Raw genomic sequence first — 15,681 nt, forward strand, 5'->3', positions numbered from 1 at the left:
AACTATCCACATGGACACATTCTATGTTCATAAGAGAAAAAACTGAGCTCATAGGAGAAACCGTATAAGCCCCTAGTCAACAGCACCCAAATCAGAAGGAAAGGAGGAGACTTCCCCAGGCAATTGAAGGTGGAGGGGATGGGAATTAAGGAAGCACAAGCTCCTCAGTAGAGGTTGAGGGACTGATGGAACCCCTGCAACACATCCCCAAAGAGAAGAAACCCAGGCACAGTTTCGAGGGTTGGGAGAACCTGAGACCCTAACTGGACAGGAGGATAAAGGAAGTAACCTCAATCCTTTGCCAGATATAAATGGGGAGAATAAGGGGAGTATCCCCAGGGTGCCCATGGTATGAAGACTTGTGGGCTGAGATGGAGCTGGGGGGGGGTCTCCTCCCCTCGCAAAGTGTGATTTCTGTGGCTGGAGAATGAGCAGACCCCCACAAGAATGACCAGATGATCAGCCTAGGGACAGGGAGAGACTCCTGCAGGATGGCATCTCCACTAAGCGAGGTAAAGCAAGGGGAAAGAAAAATCTTACTGTCAGGTAAGCGGGGATGGTGGTGACAGAGTGCTAGGCAATAACAGCTGCGCCAGCACTCTGGTTATTGCAGAACAGACATTGTTAAGAAGAGCTGTGCCTAATTGGGTGGGGGTGGGGGTGGTGGAGCAGAGCTGGAAGACTAATTAAGTCATTGGGCAGAGGATACAAAAAGGCACAATAAAGAAATAGGAGGGGAGGAGCAGAGAGAGAGAGATTTTGTTCTTCTCTGCTTGCCTCAGGAGGAGGTTACTTGCCCTGTGCAGTAACTGAGGTTCTTCAAGATGTGTGTCCCTATGGGTGCTCAACTTGTAGGTGTGGCAGCACCCCCTGCACCTGGGATCAGAGATCTTCAGCAGCCTTGCTCATCGGACCACACATGTGCACCTCCCCCCATCGCGCGGTGTGCCAGACATATATATAGTGCTGTGTGGTCCAACCGTCCCCAGTTCCCTCTCTGCCGCAACACATATGTTTTTGGCTCCAAAGCAGAGAGAAGGAGGACGGGTAGTGGAGCACCCATAGAGACACACATCTCGAAGAACTGAAGGCTCCCTAAGTCTGTAGGAATAAGGCTGTATGGTTACAATAATGGTGGGAATCAACATTGTAAGTAAACTGCACTGGGTGTTTTATCAGCACAAAGGTCTCTATGTAGTTTGTGGACTTGGGCAGAGGCAGAAGCAGGGACAACCCATACCTGCTGATAGTGTGGGGGGGCACAATTTAAAAGTTCAGCCACCCCCGGAACAGTTTGAGTCACGCCCACCCCCTTACCCTCAGTCTCCCCTCCCAGAAAGCAGCAACCACCTGTTGCTCCTGCCTCTCCCCGTGGGACGCAGCTTGCCAGCACCAGCAGCTACCATGCAGGGAGGGGGCCTGGCCTCACCATGCTACTGAACGGGGCCAGCAAACCCTAGCAGAAATCTGAGAGGGGCACATGACCCCACATGCCCCCCCATGTGTTGCCAGAGCAAGTGGGCCATGCCACAGAGGGGCTTGGCCCAGCTGAAAACTGAGATGAAGACTTTGTAAGTTTCAATTTTCTTTTGAAACACTTTGTGCAGAACTTAATAAAGTGGACCCCAGTCAGAGGAATGGCTTGAATATCTGGACTGTGTGGACTTTTTAAGGGTACCTTAAGGGTAAGGGAAATGGAGGCAGGACTCAGCAGAGTCATACTGGCCAACACCGGGCACTGAAGGGAAGGAATGCTCTTTGACAGTTGACTATTATAACATTTTTGAAAAAAATTCAAAATTGTAGAGTGTACTAAGACAATGGCATTTAAATGTGACAGGCCCCATGCCATGTTCCAGTGGACTTCTGTGGTTGACAGAACATCTTAAATATAGCTCATGCTGGGAATTCACATGCGAGTGGAAGCAAGCATCAGAACAGGAATACAAACCACAGACTTAAAATAATAACAGAGTAAGTATTAAATGAATAAATGTACTGAATGCCTGTCTCCTGGGGGCACTCAGTAAATATTGGGAGAGTTGAGGGAACTTTGAGCGAAGAGTGGCATCTAGTCATATAAAGTCTCTCAGAAGGATGGAAATGAGTTTACAATCTCGGGGACATACCTTTTTCTCCACAGCTGCATGTATCTCTGATTAATTGCAATACTAGCTGTTCAAGTTTGTGGAGAGAACAGACCATATTACAATCACACGACCAGTGTTAACAATGTTTTTTCTCTTCAAAAAATGGCTGATGCCACAGCAGCTAGTTCACAAATGCCAGATGCAATTCAGTACTTTGGATCTAATAATGGAAGTTTTTGCCTGAGTAAAAACTTCAGGATTTGACCCTTTATTGTCAAATATAAATCACATTTTATCCAGTTATGCTTTACACAATGTGGAATGTTATAATACTTTGCTCAGCAAAGTGTTTTCCTTCCAACTCTTTAAAGTGCCAAACTACAACAAAAGGATCTGCTGTCTTTCTTAGTGAAACCTCTTTTGATGAAATAGCAGAGAGGTAGTGTATTCCTTGAAACCAAATACTGATAAATTCTAGACATATCTTAAAATTAAAACTTACACAAATTACTGTGCATGAATTTATACAGAATATCACCAGGGAAAACAAAAAGTCAAATCCTATTTACCAGTCTGTTTTTATTACACATGAAAAGGCTAATCCAGCAACTTTGAACTTTAAATACAAACTGAATCAAACGGAGCCCATTCAGCCATGGCTTAATCTTTACTGCTCGTCAAACCAAACCACTTGCACTTCAACTTGTAAATTTCGATAAGCCTCAGTGCTACCATGTTGCTAACATCTCACCTCACCACACTTATGACAGCTACAAAAGTCTCTAGGCGTTGTAATAACTCATACACTTACCAATTTGTAAGCCCTGATCTTAGTTTGTTCATTCAAAGCTTTTAAAGCTGTAGTTTTGTCCAGAAATTTGTATTTCAGCTTTGGACATCACTGAGACCCTCATTAATCTAAACATTTGCTGGACAAATGGAAGCAAAACAAGCTTTCAGCTACTAATAAAAGGTATTAGCAGGGATATAAGGGAAATGGAATTGAGAGTATAATCTCATTCTGAGACAAATGGTTCCTTTATAACATGACTAAGATCCACTGGTGGGACAGTGTTAGGAAACACACTGGTACTGCCTGTTCTGCACATGCTCAATGGAGAGAATGCTTTAGATTCAAGAGTAGAGACAAAAGAAAAAGCAAAGGAGAAAAATCAGGCAATCCATACAAAGTCTATGCTCAGGGATACAAAACCAAACGCTGTTGAGAACTGTGGACACAATTGATTTTTATTACCCAGATGATGCAGGTCTCATTTAAATGCTGGATCCTAATGCTACATTAGTATGTGTAACCCCCTCAACAACTGTCAGGCTCGTAGAATCATAGAATATTAGGATTGGAAGAGACCTCGTGAGATCATCTAGTCCAACCCCCTGCTCAAAGCAGGACCAACACCAACTAAATCATCCCAGCCAAGGCTTTGTCAAGCCGGGCCTTAAAAACCTCTAAGGATGGAGATTCCACCATCTCCCTAGGTAACCCATTCCAGTGCTTCACTACCCTCCTAGTGAAATAATGTTCCTAATATCCAACCTAGGCCTCCTCCACTGCAGCTTGAGACCATTACTCCTTGTTCTGTCATCTGCCACAACTGAGAACGGCTGAGCTCCACCCTCTTTGGAATCCCCCTTCAGGTAGCTGAAGGCCCCCCTCACTCTTCTCTTCTGCAGACTAAACAAACCCAGTTCCCTCAGCCTCTCCTCATAAGTCATGTGCCCCAGCCCCCTGATCATTTTCATTGCCCTCCGCTGGACTCTCTCCAATTTGTCCACATCCTTTCTGTAGTGGGGGGCCCAAAACTGGACGCAATACTCCAGATGTGGCCTCATCAGTGCCGAATAGAGGGGAATAATCACTTCCCTTGATCTGCTGGCAATGCTCCTACTAATGCAGCGCAATATGCCACTAGTCTTCTTGACAACAAGGGTACACTGCTGACTCATATCCAGCTTCTTATCCGCTGTAATCCCCAGGTCTTCAGAAAAGGGACCAATATCTACTTCTCTGTTAGTACAGAACCAAGTGCAGTGGGATCCAATTCTGACTGGGGCCTCCGGGCATTAAGGTATTACTAGGTAATAAATAATTAAGATACTTTAAATGTCTTTCTCCACTAGTGATGTCTGTGGATTCTCTGAATCTTTTTGCCAGACTATCTATTTGATAGGAAGTCAATATACAAACTGACACCAAAGCCTCGTGCTACTGAGGATGTTAGAGCTAGTGCAATCTAAAAGACAGCAGAAGGAACAAAAGCAATATTTGATTTTAGGAAAGCTGGTGAGCGCACTTAGAATCCTCCTTTGACAGAATGACATTCTTCATTTTAGTTGTAACACGACACACAAAGCTGGAGTGGATGAGCCAAAGCAATCATCCTCTCACATGTCAATCACCCTTTCCGAGGTTTATGTTGGCCATGAGTCAGTACTTTGTTAGTCTGGGTAGCACCCAGACTCTTAGAAAAGCAATTTTGTTGATGCTCTGCTGGACATTCTAATTTCTGGATTGTTGCAAAGTTCAACAAAGAAGACATAGAAACCTCAAAGATATCTTTGGCGAGCCACTTTGAGAGAGATATCAGAGGCTTATAAATTAACCACAGCATTCTTCAAACCTTAATAACAACACATTCCATGTATGCAGTGTCATTGTAGCTGTGTTGCTCCCAGAATTAAGAGGCAAATGGGTGAGGTAATATCATTTATTGGACCAACTTCTGCTGATGAGAGAGACAAGCTTTCAAGTCCACATCGAATATGTATTGTAGTTGTTTGATGACACTCTGTATGGGTTCCAGTGTGGGATGGTAGGTGAAATCTAAGCATGGGTGGTGGGAGAGGCTTTATTTCTGTATTGAAGCAGGGTCTCTCGGGGTATTTAGGTTGCCTGTTTCATGTTCTGATCTACTTCTCTGGTGGAGTGTCCTTTTTTGGTGAACGCAGGTTTGAGTGTGTTAAGGTGTATATCTCGTACTTTCTCCTCAGAGCATATTCTGTGGTATCTGAGTGCCTGGCTGGAGATAACAGATTTCTTAGTGTGATTGGAGTGGTTACTGGATCTATGAAGGTAGACGTGGTGATCCATGCGTTTCTTGTATATAGATGTCTATAGTCAGTGGTGAGCTCCAGCCGGTTCGCAGCGGTTCGCGCGAACCGGTTGTTAAATTTAGAAGCCTTTTTAGAACCAGTTGTTCCAGGACAACCGATTCTAAAAAGCTTTTAAATTTAACAAAGGCTCGGGCAGCTGTCTGCCCGGCCCCGGCCCCAGCTCACCTCCCCCATTCCCCTGAACGCTCCGCCCTCCTTCTCCTCCCCTTCCCCTGCTTCCCGTGAATCAAATGTTCGCGGGAAGCCTGAAAAAAGGAGCAGGCAAGTAAGCCAGGCGTGTGCGGGAGGGGGTGGGATGGCTCCTCCTGGCCCTGGCGAGCGCCCCAGCCCGGTCCCAGCCAAGCACCCCCGGCTCGCGCTGGTCCCGCCTGCGCGGCTCGGACCCGGCCCAGCTCGGGCACTGCGGCTGCGGCTCCAGCTCCGGTCCTGGTGCCGGCCCGGGGCTGGGGAGTCCGGCCCCGCGGCTGCGGCTCCGGTCCCGGTGCCGGCCTGGGCAGTCGGGCCCTGCGGCTGCGGCTCCAATCCCGGTGTCGGCCAGGCCCGGGGAGTCGGGCCCCGCGGCTGCGGCTCCGGTCCCGGTGTCGGCCAGGCCCGGGGAGTCGGGCCCCGCGGCTGCGGCTCCGGTCCCGGTGCCGGCCCGGGGAGTCGGGCCCTGCGGCTGCGGCTCCGGTCCCGGTGTCGGCCAGGCCCGGGGAGTCGGGCCCCGCGGCTGCGGCTGCAGCTCCAGTCCCGGTGTCGGCCGGCCGGGGGAGTCGGGCCCCGCGGCTGCGGCTCTGGTCCCGGTGTCGGCCGGGCCCGGGGAGTCGGGCCCCGCGGCTCCAGCGCTGGTCCCGGTGTCGGCCCAGCCCGGGGAGTCAGGCCCCGTGGCTGCGGCTCCGACCCTGGCCCCGACCCTGGCAGGGGTAAGAGGCCAGGGCCGGGACTGGGGCGGGGGAGGAGGGGTTGGATCGGGCAGAGGTTCTGGGGGGGCAGACAGGGGATGGGGAAGGGGGGGTTGGGTAGGCGCCGCGTGGGAGTTCCTGGGGTCTGTTGGGATGGTGGTGGATGGAGTCGGGGCAGTCAGGGGACAGGGAGCGGGGCAAGTTTGGCAGGGGGTGGAGTCCTGGGGAGGAGTTAGGGTTGGGGGTCTTGGGAAGGAGTGGTCAGGGGACAAGGAGCAGGGCAGGGGGGGTTATGGTTTGTGGTTTCTGAGGGGGGGCAGGACGTGGGTGGGGGTGTACTCACTGGGCGGTTCCCTACCGGGTCTTCAGTGGTGGGTCCTTCAGCCGCCGGAGCCGTGCCGCCGAAGACCCAGTAGGGAACCGGTTCCTAAGATTTTGGCAGCTCATCACTGTCTATAGTGTTCCATTGTTGAAGCTAATCATGGTGTTTGGGAAGTTGACACTGGTGTGGGAGTGTTCCAGTGAGAGTTTAATGGATGGATAGTGGTTGTTGACGTTGAGGTGGAAATCTATGAGGGAGTTTAAGTCATCTGTCCAGAGGATCAAAATATAATCAATGTATCTCAGGTATATCGTTGGTATAGTGGTACATTTGTCCAGAAATTCTTCAAGGTGGCCCATGAAGAGGTTGGCATATTGGGGAGCCATCCTAGTATCCATGGCTGTTCCCCCATGTGTTTGGGGTGGATATCTGAGGGTTGTCTATTGTGTTGTAAATATTTGAGGCAGGCAGTTATGTGAGGGATATTGGTGTAAAGGAAGGTGACATCCATGGGGACAAGGATGGTGTTCTGAGGGAGGTTGTTAATGTTGCGGGGTTTGTGGAGGAAGTCAGTTGTGTCCTGGAGGAACCTGGCCCCTTTGTGTGGTTAGTGGTTTAAGGATTGTTTCTGTGAGTCCCGATATTGTTTCAGTAAGAGTGCTGCAGCCAGATATGATGGGTCTGCATGGGTTCCTTTGTTTGTGTATCTTGGGAAGCACGCAGAAAGTCCCTGGAGTGCATTCCTGGGAGATGAGTTTGTAGAGTTTCTCTTGGAGTTGTCTGGAAAAGGATTTGATGATATCCTTAACTTCCTGGGTAAATTGTACTGAGGGGTCTTCTTTGAGTTCTTTATGTAGGTGGTGGTGTCAGAGTGTTGTCGGTTGGCCTCGTAAATGTAGTCATCACAGCTGAGGATTACGATGGCACCCCCTTTGGCTGCTGGTTGGATCATTATCTGATAGCTGGATTTCAGGGACTGTATACTGTCCTCTCAGTGGTGGAGAGATTGTGGTGGATTTGGTGTTTGTTAAGAATTTCAGTCAATTTTCTTCCTGAAGCAATCAAAATAATGATCAAGAGCATGGTTTCATCCACTATTTGTTGTCCAACCAGATGATTCCATAGGCACTGACTCTGTGGGTGGTCTAGCCCTGGAGCACCCATGGAAAAAAAACTAGTGGGTACTCAGCACCCACCAGCAGCCCCATGGGTCAGCGCCTCCCCGTCCCTCCCAGCACCTCCTGCCCACTGCGATCAGCTGTTCAGCGGTGTGCATGAGGTGCTGGGGGGGGAGTAGGAGTGCATGAGGTTCTGGGGGGCAGGAAGAGGCAGGGGGAGGAGGTGAGAAGAGGCAGGGGAGGGTTTGGAGGATGGGGTGGAATGGGGGCAGAGCCTGGGACAGAGTGGGGGTCAAGCACCCCCTGGGATCTGAGTAAGTTGGTGCCTATGTCTGATTCTTTTTTCTTATGATTGTCGATGGGACATGGTATTTGTGAGTGGTATCATCATTGTTGTGAAAGAATTCTTTCAGGTGGAGCCAGGGGAAGAATTCTTCTAGTTTTCCACATGCTAGTAGGGAATCAGGTTCTGTGGTAGGGCAGATGTTCAATCCCTTAGGCCTGGTCTACACTACGGGGGGGGTCGAACTAAGGTACGCGACTTCAGCTACTACGAATAGCGTAGCTGAAGTCGAACTACCTTGGTTCGAATTTCCTACCTGTCCAGACGCCGCGGGATCGAACTTCGCGGCTCCCCTGTCAACTCCGCCACCGCCGTTCGCGATGGTGGAGTTCCGGAGTCGACGGGAGCGCGTTCGGAGTTCGAACTATCGTGTCTAGTTTAGACGCGATAGTTCGAACTCCGAGAAGTCGAACTCTCCGCGTCGACCCGGCGGGTAAGTATGGACCTACCCTTAGAGAGTACAGATAATTCACCTCCAATTAGGGGTAGTATTGATAAACTGATGAGGTTTAGGTTTCGTGTAATGTCCACGTGATGGGTACTGGTGCCATAGTTTCTCCTGGAGTTGGTGTTCTGTGGGATGTGGAGTAGTTGCAGTAGATTCAGTTTTTTGTTTTTGTTTTGGATGGCTCTCGTCAGGGAATTTTTTTATATATATAGTATTTTGGATTTCTTGTATGATTTCCATGTAACTTTCCTGATTTTTTTCTTCCAGTGTGTGGGAGCATGTCATGATTTCTTGTTCAAGGTGGTCCCTTCCAGAATATGTGAGGCGCAGAAAGTGGTTCCTCAGTTTTTCTGAAGTCCATCTGGAGAGCTGTTCAGCATATTTGGAGTTGTATGTAGTGGTCAGAGGGTTATAGATGGTGAGACCTCTGGGAATGATGTTTTGTTTCTTGCATTTGCTCAGGAAGTAGATGTCACTGTTAAGTTTTGCTTCCTTTTTCTTCATGTTGTGGAGTTTTCATTTCAGATGGCAGAATTTGATATCTTCCACTGTTTTATGGAGTGTTGTTGTAGCCACGTTGGTCCCAGGATATTAGAGAGAAAAGCAGTCTTGTGCTTCCTGATACTGGAGGGCACAAAATAAAGGGGGGGGGGGCGGGGACACGTGTTGTCTCTGGGAGGAACTTCAAGTCCCATCTCCCTGGCCCAGGGCAGCCAATCTGCCGGCTCCTGTGGGGCTGAGGCCATAGAAGCGGGAAGCACGTGCCTCTGGGCCCAGCTGGGGCCAGACCCAGCCTGAGGAGACTCATAGCTCTCCATGGAGCTCGCTCAGTAGGGGAGGTACAGGGTGCAGACAATGCCCTTACCTTTGGCTGAGCCAAAGCTAGGGAACCTGCTCCTGGTGCCTTCCCCAGCAACCCCCGGCCCTGTGCCCAGCCCAGGACCTCCGTGCTCTCCCCACCCCACCAGAGGTACCTGTTGGGGGCTCTGACCTTTTCCCACTGTGCCTTCCCTTCCCTGCAGCTTGCTTGACCGCTCTCCATGGCAGCCTGGCCCTTGCGAGGAGCAGGACTCAGCCACTTTTCATGCCGGCTTAAGGTGGCCACTCCGGGTCGCTGACTCTGCACAGTGTAGCAGCTGCCTGAGAGACAGCCCAGCAGGGGAGATGGCAGCCCACCACCTCCACTCACTGCCCAGGACTGGCTGCCAAGGACAAAGGCCAAGCAAGCCAGAAATGTGCCAGGGTGCAGCTTTGGCTTGCTTGGCCCATCCCTGGCAGCTGGGCCCAGGCGGGAAACGGAGGGGGTGGGTTGCTGCCGCCTCACCAGCCAGCTTCTCACAGGCAATCGCTGCATTGCACACAGCAGCGGCCACCCTCAGCTGGCATGAGAAGCAGCTGGTCCCATCCCTTCTACTCCCTGCCCAGGCTCGGCTGCCAGAGACAGGGCCAAATGTGCCGGGGGCAGGCATGGCAGAAGAAGGACAGAGCCTTCTCCCTCCCCTGCAGGGCAAGCAGAAATCGGGGTGCGGGGGAGAGGGCACTGGACCCCGCATGCCCCCCATGTGTCACCTATAGTGAGGTAATATCTTTTATTGGACCAACTTCTGCTGGTGAGAGGGACTAGCTGAGAAACTAATTTAGTGTTACTGCTAAATACAAGGTGGAACAGATTTTTTACCTTAAGTAGTTAACACATATTTCAAGGGACCATTCAAGGTGAAGTGGCCCATTAATACCCCTCCAGTCATAAGGAGGAAAGGAAGGGCAGAGGGGAAGTAGCTGGTGGGGAGGGGGCATTATTAGTGGGTTGCAGCAGATTGTTGTAATAAGCCATAAATACAGTGTTTCTGTTCAATCCTTGATTTTTAGTATCTAGCTAAGTTATGAATTTAAGCTCCCAGGCTCATCTTTTGAAAATGTTGTGCAGGTTTCTTTTGAAGATTGGGACTGATAGGCCAGATGTATAATGAGACAAATGTACACCCAGAGATGATGTGGTGTTTTTGTCTTTTATCATTTTCCTGTGTGAGTTCATTCAAGCGCATAGTGATTATCTGGTTTCGCCCACATAGTTGCTATTGGGGCATTTAGTGCACTGGTTTGAGGTATACCACGTGTTATGATAGACATGTGCAGGACGCATGGATCTTGAAAGGTGTGTGTGATGGGTGCTGATCATTGTAGCAGTGGAAATATGTCATCAGATTTTGCATCTGTTGTTCTGGCAGGGTCTGATACCACTTTGAGTTGGTCGGTCCTGGTCTATGGGGAGGAAGCTTGCTTCTGATGATGAGCTTGGAGAGGTTGGGGGGCGGTATTTGAAGGCCAGAAGAAGGGATCCCCCTTTCCTTTCCTCCCTATAGCTGGTGGGCTGCTACAGATTATAAACTCATTACTTCTCCTACCTTCAGTGAGTAGGAAGAACAACTGATTCTCAACAGCCCTTAATATATTTGAAGAACCCCCCTCAGCCTTCTTTTCTCAAATCTAAGCATGCCTAGTTTTATTCACCTTTCCTCATAGGTCAGGTTTTCTAAACCTTTTATCATCTTTGTTGCTCTCCTCTGGACTCTCTCCGCTTTGTCCCCATCTTTCCTGAAGTGTGGAGCCCAGAACTGGACACAGTATTCCAACTGTGGCCTCACCAGTGCGAGTAGAGGGGGACAATTACCTCTCATGTTTTACACATGACACTCTTATTAATACACCCCAGAATGAAATTAGCCTTTTTCACAACTGCATGACATTGACTCATATTCAATTTGTGATCCACTTCCCCAAATCCTTTTCAGAGGTTCTACACCTAGCCAGTTATTCCCCATTTTTCAGTTGTGCATTTGTTTTTCCTTCACAAGTGAAGTACTTTGCACTTGTCTTTATTGAATTTCATCTTGTTGATTTCAGACTAATTGTCCAATTTGTCAAGGTTGTTTTGAATTATAATTGTGTCCTCTGAAGTGCCTGCAACCCCTCACAGCTTGGTGTCATTTGCAAATGTTATAAGCATATGTTTCACCCCATTATTCAAGTCATTAATGAAAATATTGAATAGTACTGGACCCAGGACTGACCCCTGTGGGTTCCCACTTAGATACGTCCTCATAGTTTGACAGTGAACCATTGATAGTTACTCTCTGAGAACAGTCTTTCAACCAGGTGTGCACCTATGTTATAGTAACTTCATCTAGACCACATGTCCCTAGTTTACTTATGAGAACATCATGTGGAACTGTATCAAAAGCCTTACTAAAATCAAGATAGATCATGTCTACTGCTTTCCCCTTATCCACTATCCCAGTAACACAGTTGAAGAAAATTAGGTTGGTTTGGCATGATTTTTTTTCAACAAATCCATACTGGCTATGTCTTATAACCCTATTATCTTCTAGGTGCTTGCAAACTGATTGTTTAGTCATTTATTCTAGCATCTTTCCGGGTAACAAAGTTAGTCTGACCTGTCTATAATTCCTCAGGATCCTCTTAATTTCCCTTTTTGTGAAAGAGAAAGATAATAATTTGACATAATATCTAATATTCTGTTTCCAGACACTGCATTTGCCAAACCAATGAGCATAACAGTCTTGACTTCTACGTTACATGAGACACACCCTTTTAAATGATCTTTATTCACATCTATTCCAAAAGGACAGCTGCTAATTATTTCTAAATGTTTTTAGTATAATTCCTATCTTCAAAACACTTAAAAACCTAGGCAATAGACCTTTTTCATTTCCAATATACTGTCAGTTGCTGCTGGGATCCAATACGTTCTAAAATCAGCACTAATTGTAGTCACTCATATTACTTGGTCTTGGTGGGTCTCCTCAAACAGTTCTGTTATATAAGATCAACACTTCTATTTACAAAAGAAAACAATATTTCAATTTGAATTATACTATCTAGAGCAGGGGTGGGCAACCCATGGCACGCCTGCCGAAGGCGGCACACGAGCTGATTTTCAGTGGCATTCACACTGCCTGGGAACTGGCCACCGGTCCGGGGGGCTTTGCATTTTAATTTAATTTTAAATGAAGCTTCTTAAACATTTTAAAAACCTTATTTACTTTACATACAACAATAGTTTAGTTATATATTATAGTCATATAGAAAGAGACCATCTAAAAACATTAAAATGTATACTGGCAAGCGAAACTTTAAATTAGAGTGAATAAATGAAGACTTGGCACACCATTTCTGAAAGGTTGCCAACCCCTGATCTAGAGCAATATTCTTTACCATTTCATTATAAAGACTGAACAGAGGGGATGATACAGCTATCCAAAGATGAATTATTGTTCTAATATATTCAACAAACAAGAATACAGAGATGGAATCAGCATGGAAATCTACATAATACATAAGCCTTCTTGGTTCTTTTAGGAGCTAACAGAACTACTGACAAGCCTGGTACTGGAATAACCTAAATTATTCTCCTAGGAGACTTCAACACCTATGTTGACAACATCCACATCTCAATGGCTCAGGCCCTCATGTCCACAATGGTAAGCCTGAGTTTCTCCAAGGTACATTCCAGCAGGGCCGCCCAGAGGATTCCGGGGGCCCGGGGTCTTCGGCGGCGGGGGGCCCTTCCGTTCTGAGACCCGCTGCCGAAGTGCCCCGAAGACCCGCGGCGGGAGCCCCCCGCCGCCGAATTACCGCCGAAGCAGGACCCGCCGCCGAAGTGCAGCCCGGTCTTCGGCGGTAATTCGGCGGAGGGGGTCCCCGCCACGGGTCTTCGGGGCACTTCGGCGGCGGGTCCCGGAACGGAAGGGGCCCCCCGCCGCCGAAGACCGGGCTGCGCTTCAGCGGCGGGTCCCGCTTCCCCCCCCCGCCCCCAGCCTCTTACCCCCGGCTCCCTCCTCACCCGGAGTCTCAGCGCCTCGCCGGAACAGCCGCAGCGTGTCCCCGGCGGGGCCTGAGCTCTGTCCCGCTCAGAGCCGCGTGGTGAGGGGGCGGGGCTGGGAGCTCCCCGCCGAGCGCAGGGAGCTGAGCTCAGCCCGGAGCTCCCAGCCCCGCCCCCTCACCACGCGGCTCTGAGCGGGGTGGGGTTCAGGGGCCCCGGCGGAGACTCGGCGCTTGATGCGCTGAGGCTCCAGGAGAGGGGCGGAGGCGGGAGCCTCCGCTGTTCTCTTGGGGGCCCCTGCGGAGCCCGGGGCAAATTGCCCCCTTGGCCCCCCCCTCTGGGCGGCCCTGCATTCCAGGCATATTCACACAGCTGAATACACTCTTGATTTTATCTTAACATTAGTTGATAACCTAGGTGTGATAACCATGCTCATAGCCTTGTCTGATCTTCACTTCTAAACAGATATCAAAGCTTTCTAACCTTTTCACAAGGGAAAAAGAATCAACTGGGCTAGTCTGCCTCTGAAAGATTATGAGTCAGGTGAGCTTCCAGAATATCCTGGTAGAAAACACCATCTAGTCATTAGAATAACGTGCTGATGGAATAGTTATAGTCTCTTACCAACTGACATAGATACCTATATAAGAAAAAGCCCCAAATATCAGGACTGTCCCTATAAAATAGGGACATCGGGTCATCCTAGCTCCATTTCACATTCCTTGCTATGGAGTCTTTTGTTTTAACCAAACAAAATCTGTTTTACTCTGCAAACGGGAAAGCATCACCCATATCTAATACTATTTTCATCTGGATTAAGATCTACGCAACATCATTAGAAGCACACAATATCTATTTCCACATCTTTTGTACTTTTATTTCTATATGTCCTGTATAGTTTTCATTCCATGTACCAGGCTAGAATACCAGATTTTTTTTACACTTCCATACCAGCAAAACTTTGCTGACTAGCTAACCAAAGGATTTGTATACATACAAAATTGCACATTCTAAATCCAGTCTGATTAACCAGGTCTGACTGCATAAACTTTTTTTGTCTTAAATTATGCTTTATCCTTAATAATTTGCCAAAATTCCATTCCTGTTTCTTATAAAGGCAATTAAAATTTCAAATGCTGCTATTTTGTGATTGAGAAAATAAGCTGGCAGTATTTAAAAAAACTGGCTTGCACTGGCATATGGGTTCTCAGCCTAAAGCAGTATTAAGGTTTTGTTTAGCAAGCATGTGTTTAAGCCTCTGTCTGGAAAACATCCTTAGGTTACATTTCACTTACCCAGTCTATTTTATCCACATTCCAATATTTTTTTAAATCACGGAACTGCATTAGCATTCCCTTTAGACCCACAACAATGATACTTGCTAGAACACACTGAAAAAGAAGCAAAGGGAAAAGGCTGTTAGGGAATTGCTAGGTAGCAAAATTGGCATTTTTCCCAAATTAGTACTTGATATAACTTAATCCTAGAAATATCAAGGGAAATGCTTCAAAAATGTAGTGAGTACAGATATCAAGGGCACAGACAAGGCACCAGACCCACTCTCCTCACCCTAACAGACTATATAGGCGAGGCCCTGGACTGAAGAAGACAGGAACTTCTGGAGAGAAATACCAGGCCTATCTGTTTTAGTAGCAGCAGGCCCACATTCTATTGCTACCTGGTGAGGTTCTCTGGAGCAAAGGAGCTAGTATCTTCCAGGCACTGATATGATTCCTGCCCTACTAAGCAGCAATTCCACTCCTCACCACCTTCCGCAGAAGGGTCCTGGAGTGGAGAATCCAGAGATTTGGCAGGCAGAGTAAAGGTACCAGGCCAACCCTGCATTAGTCTTTTCAATTTATGGGCCTCAGAGCAGGAAAGAGGAGGACAGAATCAAAACAGGAATGGGAAGGGATAGACTCAAAAGGGGGAAAGGAAAGGGGGAATAAATAAATAAATAAAAGATTCAAAATAAGGGTAATAGGATAGGGTTAAATAAAAAAGGAAAATAGCAAAAGGCTAAAAAAAATACCCACAAACAGGAAAACAGGCAAAGGTTAAAATACAAGACACACACACACACACACACACACAAACATAAATAAAGAAAACCAGGAAAGGATAAAAACAAAGCCACATGGTACATCCCTTATCCAGTGGTTTAGACTGCAGATTATGTAATTAGACAGTAATCTATTTCAGGCCTGGACCCCATACGTGGAAAGCACCTTGCACACCTATGGCAATATATCAACAATAAAGCATAGTAAAAGTAAGACATGGCTGACCCCAAATCCCTAATATGAACATCCTCAAACTTTGGAGAAGTTTGGATCTGAATTTTAGTGGCTTTGGCCTTTCTCTACTAGTGATTTGGTGTTAACTTACAATGTTTATGGCTAGATATTTTACATGGCAACACTCTATTTGGTCTATCCACATCTCAGTGCAGATTTATTCATAATTCCTTGTGCAGCAAAACAAGAGCAGTTCATAACTTTCTA

General features: G+C 47.8%; 1 protein-coding gene and 1 long non-coding RNA gene across 2 annotated transcripts in view; one reads left to right on the forward strand and one right to left on the reverse strand.

The window, feature by feature from the left end:
* The window catches only part of SLC26A7 (solute carrier family 26 member 7), a 141,379-nt gene that overhangs the window by 45,718 nt on the left and 79,980 nt on the right, over positions 1 to 15,681 (reverse strand). The window contains exon 10 of the mRNA XM_045007685.1: positions 14,473 to 14,568. Within this exon, the coding sequence (XP_044863620.1) occupies positions 14,473 to 14,568 (96 nt within the window). The remainder of the gene's footprint in view (positions 1 to 14,472; positions 14,569 to 15,681) is intronic.
* Positions 1 to 15,681, forward strand: part of LOC123365060 — a 53,564-nt gene that overhangs the window by 34,464 nt on the left and 3,419 nt on the right. The gene's annotated exons all lie outside the window — the stretch shown is intronic.

The sequence above is a fragment of the Mauremys mutica genome, chromosome 2, assembly GCF_020497125.1.
Source record: "Mauremys mutica isolate MM-2020 ecotype Southern chromosome 2, ASM2049712v1, whole genome shotgun sequence".
NCBI lineage: Eukaryota > Metazoa > Chordata > Testudines > Geoemydidae > Mauremys > Mauremys mutica.